At 39.4% G+C, this 18,555-nt stretch overlaps 1 protein-coding gene across 1 annotated transcript in view; it reads right to left on the bottom strand.

Moving 5' to 3' along the window:
* The window catches only part of LOC137030503 (neurexin-2-beta-like), a 94,265-nt gene that overhangs the window by 10,826 nt on the left and 64,884 nt on the right, over positions 1 to 18,555 (bottom strand). The window contains exons 4-5 of the mRNA XM_067400851.1: positions 14,478 to 14,567; positions 3,477 to 3,799 (exon numbers count right to left, since the gene is read on the bottom strand). Coding sequence (XP_067256952.1) covers positions 3,477 to 3,799; positions 14,478 to 14,567 — 413 coding nt within the window. The remainder of the gene's footprint in view (positions 1 to 3,476; positions 3,800 to 14,477; positions 14,568 to 18,555) is intronic.

Below are 18,555 nucleotides of genomic sequence, written 5' to 3'. Positions count from 1 at the left end.
CTCGAATCTGATCTGGGAAAGGATTCCCAATAGAAAAGAAAGCGCCGGGGCTTTTGTTTCTCAGATATTAATGTGCCGGCGTTTTGCTCAGGCTGAAGGTGACTCATTCAGCTGCGTTGGTGAACGTTTTGTTGCCATAATCAAATGTCTCATCTTCCTGTTTGTGAACTATTCAGCTGGATTTGAATGCGCTTTCAGTACATAACACACGACGAGGAAACTAACAACCGCAGGCAAACACTCACATCTGAAGGTACAGATGAGTTACAGCGTACAGTACGGCAGTATTTGGTCATTCGGAGGAAGTAATGATAACATTTAAGATGGCTGCAGGTTACTGCTGTATATTTGACATTTATGAGGGTTATTTTGAGACAAACAGCGCTGACTGTAGGCTAATCACGTCAGCTTTACATGTGTTCAACGCAGCTGCAGAAACTGACTTCATCTGGAGAACCAAAGCAAATTCTACTGCATTTCTACATAAGCCGATGAATCATTCTGAATCAAAATGTCATCAAGATACTTAAAGGCACACTATGTAGATTTTCACCACTAGAGACTCGGGCAGAAATCATATTCATGGATGAGGCCGCTGGAGCGATTGCTAATGAGAGGTGAGAGATGTATATGATATATTAAAGCGTCTTTGGTGTTTCCATGGTTTCTACAAAATAAAACCGAGGGAAACACGGGTATGATGTCATTGATAGGCGACGCAAGGTCACGGTCCATGTCCGGGTTAAAAATGCGTATTTCTCTGGATTTAAACACTCTTGGAAACATTTGGGATAATGGAAGTACACAAGTCAACACACTATATTGCCAAAAGTATTGGGACACCCATCCAAATTACTGAATTCAGGTGTTCCAGTCACTTCCATGGCCACAGGTGTATAAATCAAGCACTAGACATGCAGACTGCTTCTACAAACATTTGTGAAAGAATGGGTCGCTCTCAGGAGCTCAGTGAATTCAAGTGTGGTATCGTAATAGGTTGCCACCTGTGCAATAAGTCCATTCGTGAAATTTCCTCACTACTAAATATTCCACGGTCAACGGTTAGTGGAATCATAAAGTGGAAGCAATTGGGAACAACAGCAACTCAGGCACGAAGTGGTAGGCCACGTAAAATCACAGAGTCAGCGCATGCCAAGGCACACACAGTGTGAGGAAGTCACCAACTTTCTGCAGAGTCAATAGCTACAGATCTCCAAACTTCATGTGGCCTTCAGATTAGCTCAAGAACAGTGCGTAGAGAGCTTCATGGAATGGGTTTCCATGGCCGAGCAGCTGATCCAAGCCTCACATCACCAATGCAATGCAAAGCGTGGGATGCAGTGGTGTAACGCACACCGTCACTGGACTCTAGAGCAGTGAGACGTGTTCTCTGGAGTGACCAATCACGCTTCTCTCTCTGGCAATCCGATGGACGAGTCTGGGTTTGGTGGTTCCAGGAGAACGGTACTTGCCTGACTGCATTGTGTCAAGTGTAAAGTTTGGTGGGGGGGGGGATTATGGTGTGGGGTTGTTTTCCAGGGGTTGGGCTTGAACCCTTAGTTCCAGTGAAAGGAACTCTTAATGCTTCAGCATACCAAGACATTTTGGACAATCTCATGCTCCTAACTTTGTGGGAACAGTTTGGGGATGTTCATGTTCCAACATGACTGCGCTCCAGTGCACAAAGCAAGGTCCATAAAGACATGGATGAGTGAGTTTGGTGTGGAGGAACTTGACTGTCCTGCACAGAGTCCTGACCTCAACCCGACAGAACACCTTTAGGATGAATTAGAGCGGAGACTGTGAGCCAGACCGTCTCACCAACATCACTGCCTGACCTCACAAATGCGCTTCTAGAAGAATGGTCAAAAATTCCCATAAACACACTCCTAAACCTTGTGGAAAGCCTTCACAGAAGAGTTGAAGCTGTTATAGTTGCAAAGGGTGGGCCAACTCCATATTAAACCCTACGGATTAAGAATGGGATGTCATTAAAGTTCATGTGCACGTAAAGGCAGGCGTCCCAAAACTTTTGGCAATATAGTGTATATAACACTGTTCTAGTGGGTTTTGGATATTTTAATCAAAAATTTTTACATATTGTGCCTTTAAAGGACAAATACAGCTACACTATTAATCAAACTAAATGTTATTTTTCTCAAATACTCATTTATTATTATTTTACAGTGAAATATTACAATAGTAATATTTATTTAGTTTTTTTAATTGTCATTTGTATATTTAATTTATTAATAATAATAATAATAATAATTATTATTATTATTAGTAGTAACATTTTATAGCCATATTAATATATAGTAGCAACATTTTGGCCCAACTGTGGAGCTCCAAACAAGCAGAGCATTTTTTTTAATTATATTTTAAATGGCAATCACAATTTTTATCAGAAAAATCAAAATTAGTTTTTTTTCCCTCAGATCATGCAGCTCTACAGTCTGTTGATCATCACAGTCAATAAAGTTTTAACGTTTGAAAATTAATGAATAGAAGACATGAATACATATTTAGTAATAATAATAATAATTATTATTATTATATCATATTGATTATATATCATATTGATTATTATTATTATCATATTGATATATAATCACAATATTTTGTCCAAATTGTGTAGCTCTACAAACAAGCACATCAAAGCTAGATTTTTATATACTGATATATAATCACACATTTTTTTTGTAGCCCATCAAACAAGCACAGCAAACCTGGAAAAAGAACTAAATTGCATTTTAAAATCACAGTTGTAATTTTTATAACACATTTTCCCCCCAGATCGCGCAGCTCTACCGTCTCTGCTGTCGATCATGACAGTAAATAACATTCAAAGCCCTTGTCAAACTGTGAATAACACATTTTATTCCCAGTCTCACACCTGCCTCATTTGGAGCATTGGTTTCAGAACCTTAGTTCGGTTCATTTAAGCTTATATTAACACAGCAATCACACTGAACGAGGTGTAAACGAACTCTGGAGCGGTTTGGTTGAGGTGAGAAAGCAATCCGACCCAACGAACCAAGTGCTATTATAATTCATAAAGGGAAATGTGTTATATAAAAAGCAGCAGTGTCTGATTCTGTGAGTGAGCACATTATTTATCGCAGTTAGAAAACCAAAGAGCGCCTCTTCATTAATTTTAAATATAATTAAAGATACATAATTTATCAGTGAGAGTAAATCAAGACTACATTCTTGTAAGTGTTTGCGTGTGCCTCGACAGCTACAGATAAAGCCACAATAAGCTCACGGTGCAAACGTATCATTCCATCTTGATAGATGACACAATCTTACCAATAGGAGGACAGTTATACTCACATGTGACTTGCATAAACACAGTATGGTATGCTTTAAAATTTTAAAAACTGAACCAAGAGGAATCAACTTAAGTGCCTGTTTCAGAACAAGGCAAATGATGTAGAGGTGTGAAGGCCCAGAGACTCTGTCCTGGCACTGACCTGCGTGACGCTGTCTCTCATGGTGGGCGAGCGCTGCTTGCGTGTGGTGGTGGTGGCCATGGTGGTGGTGGTCTCCATGATGGTGGTGGACATATCTGCGAGCGGCGTGGTGGACGTGGTGTCGGTCGTCATCACCGACGGCACGTCGCCCACCAGACGCAGGTTTCCCTGCACCTGCACATTGGGGTCGCCCTCCGCCGCCAGTTTCAGGACCTGCAGGCCGTTATAATACAGACCCGAGATCTGACCCTGGAAGTTACGACCCTTCTCACCGCCGCCCACCTTAATGAACGCCTGGCTGTTGAAGATTGTCAGCTGCCGACCTGCAGAGATGGAGAAAACGGACGAGAGCAATCAGTGCCGGGACGGACGGATGACGGTCGACACGGAGAGACGACTGCAAACCTCTGGTCTGGTAACACTTCAGATCAACTAACCCTCATTTATCCAGTCAGTTCAATAATATCTCATCATATTGTTCCATAATGTGCATTGAGTCTTATCATTTGGTGTATTTTATCACAATTTGTTTTTCATACTGTTTGAGCGATCCCTTTAACTCAATTTGTGTTACCGAGAGCAAGATTTGCTGTCAGTTTCTCTCTCACTCATATGCTGCCATCATCATCTTCATCCTCATCATCATCTCCATAGAAATGCCACAGTGGGCAGAAATGACCTTTGGAGGGGTTCAGAGTGCGAGAGGGACAGAACAGAAAGGGAAAGTTTGGAAGGTGTTTGAGAAAGGAACTTTGGGTTTCTTGCCATTGTTGCCTCTGGGTTTAAAAGACATTTAATGTAGAGTAATATTATTGATCTGAACAAAACCTGAACTAAGGAGTTGATTATAGTTGAAATTTAATTAGTCCCACATTTAATGAAGTTTGCATCATTGATTCTGTTATCTTCCTGTGAAGCTGCTTTGAAACAAGCTTTGCTGAATGCTGTTGGCTCTGAAGTTTGATGATGATGATGGATCAGTGTGGAAAGGAAGATGAAGAGCAATCACACACACCCAAACTCACACTCTCAAATACACTCACACACACTCTCTCTCTCTTACACACACACACAGAGAAAGAGAGAGAATCACACTGGGTCCGTCACACATCTTAACCTCTGTGAATGTGTTTGACTCTCTCTTCCTGAGTAATAAGATCATTAATGGCTCTCTATTCACCTCCTGTGAGGTTTTTCATCAACTTTATTTCACGTCAAAATGTTCTGTGGGAAGAAAGACAGACAGATCTATGTGTTTGGAATCATATAACAGTTCTGTCTGAATGTGAGCTTGACTAAAAACTCCCACAACATTGAACAGGAAGAATAGACAAACCCAGTACGGTAAACATGATTTGAGCTCCACAGATCCAGTAAAAACATCTCCCGTCATCTCACTGGCAATGCACAAGAGCGTCTGGAGAGAAATAATCAAGTGCGAGTGAAGATGCTTTGATTTGTTCAGAACAAAATGAGAAGGAGCAGAAGGACGCGCGATCACTTGTTCTTTAACCAGATGATTGAGGACAGAGACCAAAGGAGATCAATGACCCGTGAGAAACACGCAGAGACCAGAGATCCATCACACTCATGGAGAGACGAGAGAGAGAAGTAGACATAGAGAAAGAAAGAAAGAAAGAAAGAAAGAAAGAAAGAAAGAAAGAAAGAAAGAAAGAAAGAAAGAAAGAGAAAATTGACCTCTTTAGGAAGTCAACCTATCAAAATAAAATGAACATTAAAGTGATAGTTCATCCAGAAATGATGATTCCCTTTCAAATGGGAACTCACGCTGCATCCCCTAGAGGGTGCTATGGGGAGCGCCTCTGGCTGAAGCATGAGTCTAAACATGACAATGAACATGACACTGGCCGGTGACAGCTGATGAGATCACTACAGAGACCGTGAGTATAAAAGTGTGCCTGTGAAAAACGCCATCCTCTTCTTGTCTTCATGAGTCTGTTTGTTTGCATGTATCAAAGGTGATTATTATGGCTAGCACAAGTGCTAAAAGCTTTAGAAAGTGTGTTCATCCATGTCAGTGCTATCTGACGCCTGATGACACACATGAAATGTGCGTTATGTGCCTCGGCGAGGAGCATGTACGCTCAGTCCTTGAGGAGGATGAATGTGTGCATTGTGAGAGTTTCTCTATGAAGAAACTTCGCTCTTGTTTGTCTTTTTTCTTGAGGGAATTGGGACAATAATCTGTACCTCACGGTTCAGGACCTGCTGAGGGGAGTAGGAGACTGAAATTGTGGGGTTTGCAAATGGAGCTGGGTGACGAATTCGAGAAAAGTATGCATATTTTTCACTGTTTGCCTGCTGACGAAGGCGAGCTGCTGGATCAGGATCATGTGTTATCGCTCACGTTGTCTGATCCGGCAGCAAGTGTGCTTTTGGCTTCAAGCCAAGATGAACAGGATGAGGCTGTTGAGTGCAAAGATGTGTCTGAGCACTCTCAGCATGCCTGCCCTGCATATGATGAGCTGCTGGAAGTTATGTCCTGCACTACTGACAGATTAGATCTACCCTGGAAATGTGAGCAGCGCCAGTTCGAGCGCAGCCGCTTGGATCAGCGTTTTTTATTGTAACATAACTGCCCAGCTCAAACGAGCCTTCCCCTTCTCCCTGATCTCCATGCTGAGGTGGAGAGATCTTGGGGAAAGCCTTTATCTGCCCGTATCTTATTCAGCATGCAAATTATGCTAATGTGGAAGGAATGCGGGAACATGGTTATGTGTCGATGCCTCCAATCGAAGAGTTGCTGGCTACCTATTTCTCGATGGGTGAGGCATCCACATTGAAAGCTCTGTCTCTACCAACTAAGCAGTTGGCAGAGACGGAGCTGGATGAGGGTCAGGGTAGTGGAGCTGTGCCACACCACTAAACAAACTGCCACCAAAATTGGTCGATCTATGGCAGCCAAGGTGGCCACGGAGAGACATCTCTTGGTGAACCAGGCCGACATCGGGGAGAAAGAGAAAATCTCCTTGATGCGCCGGTTTAACCTTCTGAACTTTTCAGCACATCTGTTGAGATGGTGGTCGGGAAGTTTAGGGAGGCGAAGCCTCTAAGGGGTCTGACTTGACCTGGTCCTAGGACCATAGACAAGATCAGAAGGCGAGTGCTGCCTCTTGTGCTCCCCCTCCTTTGGTGGGTAGAGCAAGGAGGAGGCGTGAAGCCAAAGGGAGAAAGAAAGATCTCAGGGAAGTGATTCAGAGTAAACACGCTCAGCGTTCTAGGGTCCCAGAGGCTAAATAACATCTGCCTCCTTCCCCCCTTGCCCCTTCCATCCCCTGACTGAGGTCAGATGGGGTGTGTTAGAGTTTACACCAGGCCCCTGAAGCTGTTTTGGCAGTATGTATTAATATTGACATCTGCCTTACTGATGGTTTGGTACAAGTGGATGGTTGTGAATATGCTGTCTGGGGCCTGCCAGTTTACTGAGTTGTTAGGCTTGCTTTCTAGACCTCCTTGGCTACTGCCTCTACTTGGAGTATTGTTAGGCCTCCTCTAGCTACAGAGGGTTGCTTTATAGAGGCCTCCACTCCTCAGAGCTCCACCTTGATAGCTGTATCAAGTAGTTAGGCTCTCTGTGAGCCTCCTCGGTGAGCTGTCCTGGATGTTGTAGATAGGCATGCTCTCATTCAGAGAGTTGTCATGCTGAGGCCTCCATCCTCAGAACTCATTCAGGCTCTCTGCAAGCCTCCTTGGCCACTGTTTGTGTTTGGAAGTGTTGTTAGGCTGAGGCCTTCGCCTTCTATGAGCTCCACTGGGATAACATTTCATGTAGGCTCTCTCCTGAGTGTTGGGCATTGTTAGGCCTCATGTCATTTGGGAGTCTCTATATTTAGGCCTCAGCCTCTAGAGCCTGACCAGGTAGTGCTGCCAAGTTGTTAGGCTTTCTTGAGCCTCCTTGCCTATTGCCTTTACAGAGGAGTGTTGTTAGGCTTAATCTAACTGGAGAGTTTTGGCTGATGCCTCCACTCCTCAGGGCTCCGCCTGGGGCTCTATGTTCCTCCTTGGTAGCTATTCATAGTGTTGGACATAACAGGCATCTTCTGGTTTGAGATCTTTAGTTGAGCAATTCTGAGTCGTTAGGCAGCTTCCAAGGAAGCTGAAAAAAGCCTAAGCCTAGAACGTTGTTAGGCCTCCTCTCGTTTCAGAGAGTCATCTTGCTGAGGCCTCTATTCTTAGAGCTAGGTTATGCAGTAGCACCGAGTTGCAGGCTCTCTGCGTGAGCCTCCTTGGTGCCCCTAGATGATGTGGGATGTAGTGCTGATGCCTCCATCCTCTGAGTTAGCTAATTTGTTAGGTTCTTTGTGAGGCTCCTTGGTTACTGCTTGAAAATGGTGCATCATTAGGCTCCCCTGAGCTCCACCTATTGTTAGTAAAGGCATAGGATGCAGTGCCGAGGCCCTCATCCCTACAGCTTGGGCAGGTAGTGTGTTAGGTTGTTAAGGCTATCTTTGAGCCTCCTTGGCCACTGCCGTCTATGCAGAGTGTTGTTAGGTCTCCTTTCCTTTTAGAGTTGTTTTGGCCTCCGCTCCCTGGAGCTTTGCCTGGCCAGCTAGATCAAGTTGCTAGGCTCTTCTGGGTCTCCCTGATAGCTGTTCTGCTTAGGGATGGTCAAGCATCCTCTTGCTTGAGAGTCGGTTTCTGAGGTTTCCTTCCTTAGAGTTTTTGTTGAACAGTAGTTCAGAGTGGTTAGGCTATCTCTTGAGCCTCTTTGGAAACTGGCCTAGAAATAGAATGTAGTTAGGCCTCCCCCATTTTGAGGCCTCCATTCTTGAAAAGCACCAGTCTATGACAATATGCCCTTAAAGGTGTTCCTATGAATACCAAGCTCTTGAGTTTTCTTAGCTCAGGCTCTGGCCATAGGGAATCAGTAATGACAGTCGCTGGCATGTACCTTGGGATGGGGACTCCTTTGAGTCTTTGACTTATGTCAGCCACTTAAGCACTCAGCCCTTCAGCATGGCGGCATGGGTATTACATTCTCAATAGTGCCCTCTAGGGGATGCAGCATGAGTTCCCCTCCTCAGGGAACCATGGTTACATGTGTAACCTGAGACCTTTTGTCATCATTTACTCTGTATGAATTTTTACTGTGGAACATAAAAGATACTTTGAAGAGAAAACCAAAACATCACTGAACCAAACAACACTGAAGCTCAGTGACTTTCACTGTATGGACAAAAAAAAAAAATAATTTCTAAAAATGTCTTATTTCTGATCTTTAAACTTTTGCTTTATCATCTTTAAATGATGACAGAATGTTCATTTTTTGGGTGACCTGTCCATTCAGGACACTTAGAAAATCGTGAATGTCTTTTTTCTGTGTGGATGAGTTTCTTTCTCAGATGAAAGACAAGTGAATACAGCAGTCCTCCGAAATTACAGTGCAGGTCATCATCAGTGTTTGAGTGTGTGTGTGTGTGTGGGCTCACTGCACTGACTAATGCATAAACTGCCTGGATGCCACTGAGGTGTAATTATACTATCGCCTGTATCTGTGTGAGTGTGTGTGTGTGTGTGTGTGAGAGAGAGAGAGGTCGTCTCCTTTGATCCAGCGCACTAGAGTGGGTGTTTAAACCAGGTGACCCGTGTCCTTAACCAGTGGGCATGAAGGTTGTGAAACCATTGGTTAGACTATTCTCGGAAACTTTAAAAGCATGCAGCTCTTGTAAGAAAGTTTTCCTCTGGTTCTTCCTGTGACGCTTTGAGATGACAAACCTCAACCACACAAAGACAAACTCTGGTTACCGGGGTCTTATGCTGTTGCTATGGAGGTTTTTAATATGTCGCTATGCGACCACTGTCACTAGGTGATTGCTAGGTTGTTCTGGGTGGTTGCCAGGAAGAGTTCATCCTCAAGAAGATACAATTTTTAACTCTTTCCCCACAAGCATTTAAAAAAAAAAAAAAAAAAAGGTTGTGTAATAGCGCCCCCTACCATATAACAGTGAACAGCCGAAAAATTCCGTCAAAGAAGGGGAAAGAGTTAATGATATAATTATGTTTATATATATATATGTATGTATATTATATATGTATAACTAGTTGTTGAAATATATACTTTTAAATGGGGGCTGTATTAAAAACTTGTTTTCATTATGGATTTATTCAAGCATGTGTTAAATAATGAAGACATCACATTTAGGCCTACATTTATTCATTTAGCAGATACTTTTATCCTAAGTAACTTACACATGAGAAATACAAGCATTACATCTCATATGTTTTACTAACAGGTCAAGAAAAAAATGTGATGATATGTAATCTAGAACATGTATTGGTAAATCTTTACAATAGGGTTTCATTCATCAACATTAGATAAGTACTATACAAGAGTTAACATAAACTAACAATGATAAATACTTCTAAAACATTTATTCATGCTAGTTTGTGTGAATTGCAACATTTTGTAATACATTATTAAAATCAAAACTACTGATTTATTTTTTCAATTCATTTCTTTATTTAAAAAAAAACTGCTAGACTAACTTGGACTTGTCAGCACTTACATATTGTTGCACTATTGTTGGTTTGATTGAATCGTGTGTATCTGATTTGTGGTGGATCAAATAATACGACACATTAAAAAACAAAAACTGGGACAAAAACTCAAATTAACATGGAGTTTTTATCGATCACATCATGCCTGGTAAAACACACTGTCAGGATGAATAAAGTGTCCGGTGAGGAATCTCACGTGTTTCTGCAGGAGTTTGCGTGGAAACGAATGAGCTTTCTAGAAGGTTCTGCGCTCTCTAATAGAAAAGCCTGTGTTGTTTCTCTCTGGAGTAATTTAAAAGTGAAAAAGTGTTCAAACAGAGCTGAACCGCAGTGATTTAGTAGCGACACCGGGCGCGTTTCTGCTGTAAAACAAATGTGTTCTGTGCTCGCATTTCCCTGCTGAGGTCTTTCTTCAGGAAGCGAAATAAACAGCACAAAAGAAATCAATGCACTGCGGTTATTTGTAATCTCTGACTGTGTCTCTCTCAGCGTTGTCTGTGGTGTCGGCTTTACAATAAAAATTGAGAGATGGAGAAGCATCAGATAGAGGAGAAGAGGAAATGATGGAAAGTCATAGGGGACGTTTAGAGCATGATGTACGCGAGCAAAAGGACGAGGGAGAAAAATATAGGCTCTTCTGCTGGAATTGAGCCGTTAAACCCTTTTTTTCCTCTTCATTGAGCTGTGTGGAGGTGCTGCCATCTTGAATTTATAACATCGACACAATAGCCGCTCGAGAATGTTCTGTCTGATCTAACTCAACGTCAGACGAGAGAAAGCGAGCCAGACTCTTTCTCCACACATTCACTGGCCTTTTCCACAATAATCCTGGAATACTGTAACTGTGCAGTTGTTTGGATGTGTGACGGACACAGTGCAGTCTGGACTATTTCTGCATTAAGTCAACATGAAACTCGTTCACAACTCATTTTACTTCCATAATGTGACATAAGCATTCAGGACTTTAGGCAATAAACCACAGGCGAATAGGGTAAAAATATAAACTAATAGATATCATCATACTTTCCTCAGTTGATTAATCACAGTACATTAAGACAAATGTTTTGTAATACAAGTTTTTTTGAAATGTTATATTAAAATATCTAATTAAATATGCACTCATTTCCGGATGAATCTGAATATTGGATAAAGCCAGGTTTAAAATTCTTGTTTGATTTTGTTGACACATTAGAGTTAAAAATTTTTACAGAAGGGATTTTGGATTTCTCTTTTTATCACTCCACAAATTAGAAAACTACTGTAGACAGAAAACATTATTTTCACCATGTTTTTAGGAATAAAATGTTAAATATATAATCAGGTGAATAATATATGAAAAAAACCCCTCAGTAAAATCCTTTAGAATATAGCTATGAATAAAACTGTAAATTTTGGTGTATGTAAGTCTTACTCAAGTGGAGAAAAAAACTCATTTAATGATATGTACTGTAATTGAAATATACAGATGCAAATAGATAAACACTTAAATGTATATTGTCAATATTTTCTTTACACAAGTCTGAAAGGTGACAAGTTATGAAAGCAAAATCTCAAAATTTACCAGTGCATGAAAACACAGTGGTTTTGCCTGTACTGTCTTGCCTTAACTTAACATTCTCCTGTAGGAAAGTAAAGATTGTTAAAGATTATGAAGACAAAAACATTTATTTCTTTAGACTAAGATCACAAATTAATGACTCATTTTGATTTCATGTTGACAATCCTAAAACTCAATAGTCCAAACTGCATCCACAGACAAACCCATGACAGTTCACACAGTGAATCAACACACCATTGGCTTCATCATTTATTCCCAGACATTTAAATGTTAAAGGGACCGTATTCTCTCTGCAAACGTTCCAAAACAACAAGTAGAACGTTTACTCTTTCAATGAATCTGATTCATTCACAAAAATCTTTTGACACGGAATAATTTCAGTGTTTAACCCTCACACTGGGTTAGCATTACATGCGGGTTAGTTTGGCATTCTATTTAGATGGTTCATCTGCTTTGACTAATAATAATCCGTATTCTTCCTCGGATCTGTGTTCATTCAGTTATGTGAGTTTAGAAACAGGTTTATGACTGAGGGCTTCAACTTTATCTAATCCAATGAAAACTAAAACGAGAAGAACAACGGTGGCCCTCAGGGTTTAGGAGAACGGTTGAGTCGTTGGTTGGTTTAATTCTGCTTAAACCTTTATGTTTTCCCTGTCAGTAAATCCTGGAGTTCCTTTAACCCTTTGAGTTGACAGACTGTCCTCTACACTGACAATACTTTCACGCTTCTGCCACCTTCTGACAGCTCTTTTACAGAAAGTTAGCGGTTCAAATTTTTTTAAGATCGACTGACTCTATCTTTTTTATGTTGTTGATCTGGACACATACAACTCAATGCTCAAACTGAGAGTTAAGTCAAATGATTCTCTGTGCTCATTTTTAGCCTGTTGTATTGAACCTGGAATTTTGCTTTACAAAACGCATTCATTTTCATGTTATTTATCATCTGTTTTTAACTTTTGCCCACACTGCAAAAAGTGCTGTTGTTTATCAGTATTTTTTATCTTGTCTTCCAGTACTAAAATCTAAACATTCTTAAATCAAAATACATTTACTTTAGATGCAAAATGAAAGAAGATAAGAAGAAATTAGGCCTAATCAAAATTAGTTTATTATTAAAACAAGAACAAATTATATATATATATATATATATATATATATATATATATATATATATATATATATATATGTACACTGCCCAGCCCAAACAAAAAAGTCGCTGTTAAAATTTTAATAGGCTAATACTTAAGAATCTATGATTGGATCATTATTGCAGTGATTATTATGTTTCTAGCCTGTTATATGTTTGGCAAGGGTTCTTTTAACCCTTAAAGATGGAGTGTGTAGCTTTTCATTTCTTAAACAACCATGTAGGAAGACACATCATGGCCATTTTCCAGGATGACATTTGATATTCAACAGTGCTTTGATCTGGCTGCAATGACACTATTCTTTAAGAGCTGCTGTGCAGCCACAATTATGTACCAGTTATCACTGTAAAGCTGCTTTGACACAATCTACGTTGTAAAAAGCGCTATATAAATAAAGGTGACTGACTGATGACAATGTCAAGATTCACAGTTAAAATTGTGAAAGAATGGTTCAGAGAGTATGAAGAATCATTTTCGCACATGAATTGGCACCTCTGAGTCCAGACCTTAATTTCATTGAAAGTCTTTGGGATGTGCTGGCGGAGACTTTACAGAGTGATCACCTCTTGCATTGTCAATACAAGATCTTGACCAAAAACTGATGCACCTCTTGATGGAAATAACATCACAACATTTATCTCCATCGAGAGGTGCAACATTTTTTGGTCAAGATCTTGTTTCGACAATGCAAGAGGTCTCCTCCAGCACATCCCAAAAACACAGAGGTTAAGGTCAGTGCCAATTCATGTGTGCAAATGATTCTTCATGCTCCCTCACAACAATTCTTTCACAGTTTGAGCCTAATGAATCTTGACATTGTCATCCTGGAATATGGCCATGATACATCTTAATACATGGTTGTTTAAGAAACACTCCCTCTTTTAGGGTTAAAAGAACCGTTGCCAAAAATATAACATGCTAAAAACATAATAATCACTGTAATAATGATCCATCCATAGACTCTTAAGTATAAATCCAAACAGCGACTTTTTTATAGTGTAAAACCAAATGAAATCAGTTCATCAATCAGTAGGCTGAAATTTCAGATAGTCCAAATTGATCATAAAGAGATGTGTTAAATTTTTACTAATTCTCGCATCCACGAAATATCCATGTATGTAACAGAAAGGCTGTTCTGACTTGTCAGAATTAGATGTGATTTTATAATTTTTGCCCTCAGAAACGGGAAGCGAATTACAAGCTACAGAGCCACAAAACAGGAAACACATGTGGGACAGGAAGGTAGGATCATCTGGACACAAAGGGTTAAAGTTCGAATCAATTTAGACTGAACGACGACACAGCAAAGATGAAACAGAGGCACTGAAATAGAGTCCCTTTAACTTTGGAGTTTAGATTGTTTGAACTGTTGTGAATCAGTTTCTGTTGGATTAGGACACAACAGAAAACAGTTGTGCGTGTTGTTGGGAGGTTAAGGGAGGGTTATGTGGGGGTTATTGGTAAGGTTAATACTCTGGAGAAGTGCAGTCCCATTGTCAGATGTTTGAATATAATGCATCTGAGGATCGCAGCACAGCTCATTCGTCTTTTAGAAATGAACACTTCTTCAAATTCGACAGGTGCAAACTATGAATTAAGAGTTATTAATGTTTCTACTCATATTTAGCCTGATTTTTCGCATGTGAACATCGTCGAACATTCATCGTGGAGTGTTTTCCGCTGTGTCTATGGGCGTGCACTTCATCCAGAGATGTGTTTAGCGTGATTAGACAGACCGTTCATTAGTGGGATTTGGTGCTGTTTAATTACCTTTGTCGAGTAGCCATTCGTCAACTACCCGACCGAGTCGATACGGGATTCTTTGCCTAGCAATAGCCAGCCGTTCACTATCAAAGTTCCCTTTGAAGAACAAACAAATTCAACAGGTTACAATCTGGAAGGTCAAAGGTTAAAGATTAGAGGTTAGAGAGAACGCCAGCATGTCAACGTTTAGCAGGTTATGAACTTTAAAATCAGATTTAACACCCTCAAGGCTTTAAACATCGTTTTTGAGGTTAGAAAGTGAACCAAGCTCTGGTTACCATGTGTTTTAAACAAGAGTTAAGCATATTTATGAGTCATTTTAGAGGTTGAATATTACTTCTGGATAATTACAGTGCATTAAAGTGTCATGGTGAACGTGGACAAGCAACATCAAGAGTCATCGTTGTCATTCTCATTAAAAATGCATAAAGAACATTTTCACATCAGCATATCGTCAAACAGTCCTGATGAACATCTGTAAAACTAAAGGAAAATGTTTTCTGTTTCAGGTCAAATAATCAAATGTGTTTGAGGGTTTTGATTTAGTTTACCATCAACTAAAACCATAAAAGCGTTAAAGCAACTTTTTCATTTTTGTTTCATTTACCTTGAAGTACTTAAAAGAACTTAAAATAAAATAATAATGAATCCAAACTATATAGACATATTAAACATTCAAATCTAATAAAAAAAAAAAAAAAAAAAAAAAAACACAACCAAAACTAAAACTTTAACTAAAATTAAAATGCAAACAGAAAATGTTAAAACTGAAATGTTTACATTGATACTAAAATGAATCACACCAAACCTGTTTCATGTATAGATACAGAAGCACACACTGCAGAATAACATCAGTGTGTCGCTGCAGCATTAAAGCTCTTCAGGACGTGCGTGACCTGCGGAGCTCATTAAGATTCACATATAAACACTTACTGTGAGAGAAAATCACACTGAGAATGTGAGAATCTGCTGGCATTACACTTCATGGTGTAGATCAACTCTCTCTCGGCTGTTGTGAGTGAGTTGGCGTTGTAGTGAAATCAAACTTGTCAGTTCTTTAATTAGCTGCAGCAATCTTTCCTCTCTCTCTTTAATGAAGTCACTGGTAGCAGAGCGACTGCTTCTTAATTGCTCCTGCAGCTCGACTGCAAATGATCTAATCAAAATCCCCACATGCATCTCTGCCCGCAGTGGCCATCAGCGTTCGGTGCGAGCACCTCAGCTTTATTAGCAAGATCAAATAAGCCTGGATCATATGTAAATACATCCAGCATTTAGGAAAGGATCCGTCTCCTGCTGCTGTAGACTGACGCCTCTCTGATTCTGAATCTACACTGAACATCAACTCAGGACCACAAGTGTATCATAGTCCTCGAATTCAAACACTGACATGCATGAATATTATCACGTATGTGTGTGTATAAAGTATTCAGATGTTTTTTTTCAGAGGTGCAAAATACTTGAGTAATTTTACTTGATTACTATACTTAAGTATTATTTTGGGTGATTTGTACTTTACTCAAGTTACTTGCAATTTAAACTGAATACCTGTACTTTTACTTAAGGAAAAACCATAGTTTTTTTTTCATGCACTGTTCAATTTTGAAATAGTGGTTTCCATAACGACTTATTTCAGACTAGTGAAAAGAAAGCATCAAAAATACATGTTAAGAGCATATTTATTGCACTTTATCTCTTTGCGTCTGTAGATTTAAATTACAATGCAAACATTTTTAAAAGTTTTTTCTTCCACTTCAGTAAAACTTACATACACCAAAATTTACAGTTTTATTCATATCTATATTCTGAATGTTTTTACTGTGGGATTTTTTCATATATCATTCACTTGATTGTATATAATAATTTTATTCATAAAACATGGTGAAAATGTATTTTTTCTGTATGTTAATAGTATTTTCTGATTTATAGAGTGATAAAAAGAGAAATCCAAAATCCCCTCTGTAAAAACCTTTAACTCTAATGCATCAACAATATCAAACAAGAATTTTGAACCTGGCTTTATCCAATATTCAGATTTATTTTCTGGAAATGTATGCAAAATAGTGTATTTCTAATTTTATAATGCCTCATTTAATTTTAAACATAACATTTCAGTAAGCTTTCAATCAATTGACGTATCTATTAGTTAAAAATTTTACCCTATTTACCTGTAGTCTCTTGCCATAATTACATTTCCCAAAGAAAAGACTACATTTCCCATTGTTTGCTAGACTATGTCTACTCGAAATTTCTTTCTACTTTAAAATTCTTAAATACAGCTTAAAGTTGTATTTTTTTTTACTTTCACTCAAGTATGTTTTTAGTCAGATATGTGGATTTTTAATTGAGTAAAATTTTCTCTCAGTATCCATACTTTCACTTATATAATTTTTTTTTCACTTGTGTCATTTTTAAGTACTTTACACCTCTGGTTTCTCTTACATTTGAGATCAAGGTGAGACTGAGTGTTTGTGAGATAAAACAGCCCTCACAACATTTATATAAAACACATCAGAAGCCATTTCATTCTCTCGTTTCACACAAGTCTTATCTTGGAAAGTGAAATTTTGTCCTCTTTATCTATGGTGTCACTTCAAACACCACAGCTCATCTTTGTGTTACTGGAAATGCAGGTTTCATTGTGATGGTGATGTGATGAAGGCAGAGATCTCACGCTGAGTTCCTCATGAAATTATCTCATGCTGCTCTTGATGTGCATTACGAAAGCAGAGCAAATAGACACAGTGACGGCCACATCCACCCACCACACCACGTGAACTACATGCTAAATGATGAGCATCAGCCTTTCTGCTGATACAGAGTGTGTAGACACACACACACACACACACACACACACACACAAACACACACACACTGCTCAAAGCTGCTCCAAACCCTCGTGAGCCGCCTCCCGGTCTACTGGGAATATCAATCTAAAGTAACACTTCACACGGCTGAACATTAAACAGTTCTCAAAATGGAAGTATTTATGTTACATTGTTAAGTTTTTTAAATGTAACAGTTTAATTCCATGTTCTGTTTGTTACAGTGTTTCCCCATTTCCTGACTGCATTAGTGAAATTAAATCAGATATATGATAAATGTACCACATAACTGTTGTTTTGTTAACTGGACTCCACTGAAGAACTTTATTTTAATGTACCATCAGTATTCTGAAGGATTAGCTGAAAGTAAGCATCTTACAGGCAGCATCAGGAGGAGCATCTGTGATGTTTTCATATGCAGCTCACTAGGGTTTGGAATGAGCCTCTCGTTCACAAACAAACAATAATTAATAAAGTCTCCTTTAATACAAACTCTTTCTGAGAGACCTAAGAGTAAATTATAACTGATTACAGTAATTACTGTAATTCTGACATGATGTGAACGAGGCAGTTACAACAGAATGATGTATTTCAAATTTTAGAAGTTATGGATGGATGGATGGATGATGGATGGAGGGATGAATGGATGGATGATTGATGGAAGGATGATGGATGGAGGGATGAAGGATGGATGGAGGGATAGGGAAGGATGGATGGATGGATGGAAGGATGATGGATGGAGGGATGAAGGATGGATGGATATGGATGGAGGGATGGATGATGAATGGATGGATGGATGGTCAATCATTTTGTTTCAGGGCAGTTTTCTTCTCTTTCTTAAGGTCATCTGATGTTGGAGGATGAAATCACTTCCAACATCAACAACTCTGTCTACAGAGAAATAATAAAATAAAATACGTTTAAAAAAAAAAAAAAAAATGAGATAAAGACAGCCTCCTACTTCGCTTCCTGTCAATTATCTGTACTGTCCTGTTACAAAAACTGCAAAAATGGCAAACAAATTAATAAAATAAATAAGATAAAAAAGATCCAGACTGAATATAAAGTGCTGGTTGTGAGCTGTGTCACAGGACAGGTGTTGTAATCACACTAACACTGTGTTCACATCATGACAGAATTACCGTAATTACACGCTTTCATCTCAGCGGTTCAAACAGGAGCTTCAGATGAGGAAAGTTTCATTTCACTTGCACCACCTCAGTGAATTCATGTCCGACTTCTCTGCTATATGTGTTTGA

This window comes from Chanodichthys erythropterus, chromosome 11 (genome assembly GCF_024489055.1).
Source record: "Chanodichthys erythropterus isolate Z2021 chromosome 11, ASM2448905v1, whole genome shotgun sequence".
Lineage (NCBI taxonomy): Eukaryota > Metazoa > Chordata > Actinopteri > Cypriniformes > Xenocyprididae > Chanodichthys > Chanodichthys erythropterus.
The sequence above is the reverse complement of the archived record's forward strand: the minus strand, read 5'-3'. Positions and strand labels throughout refer to the sequence as shown.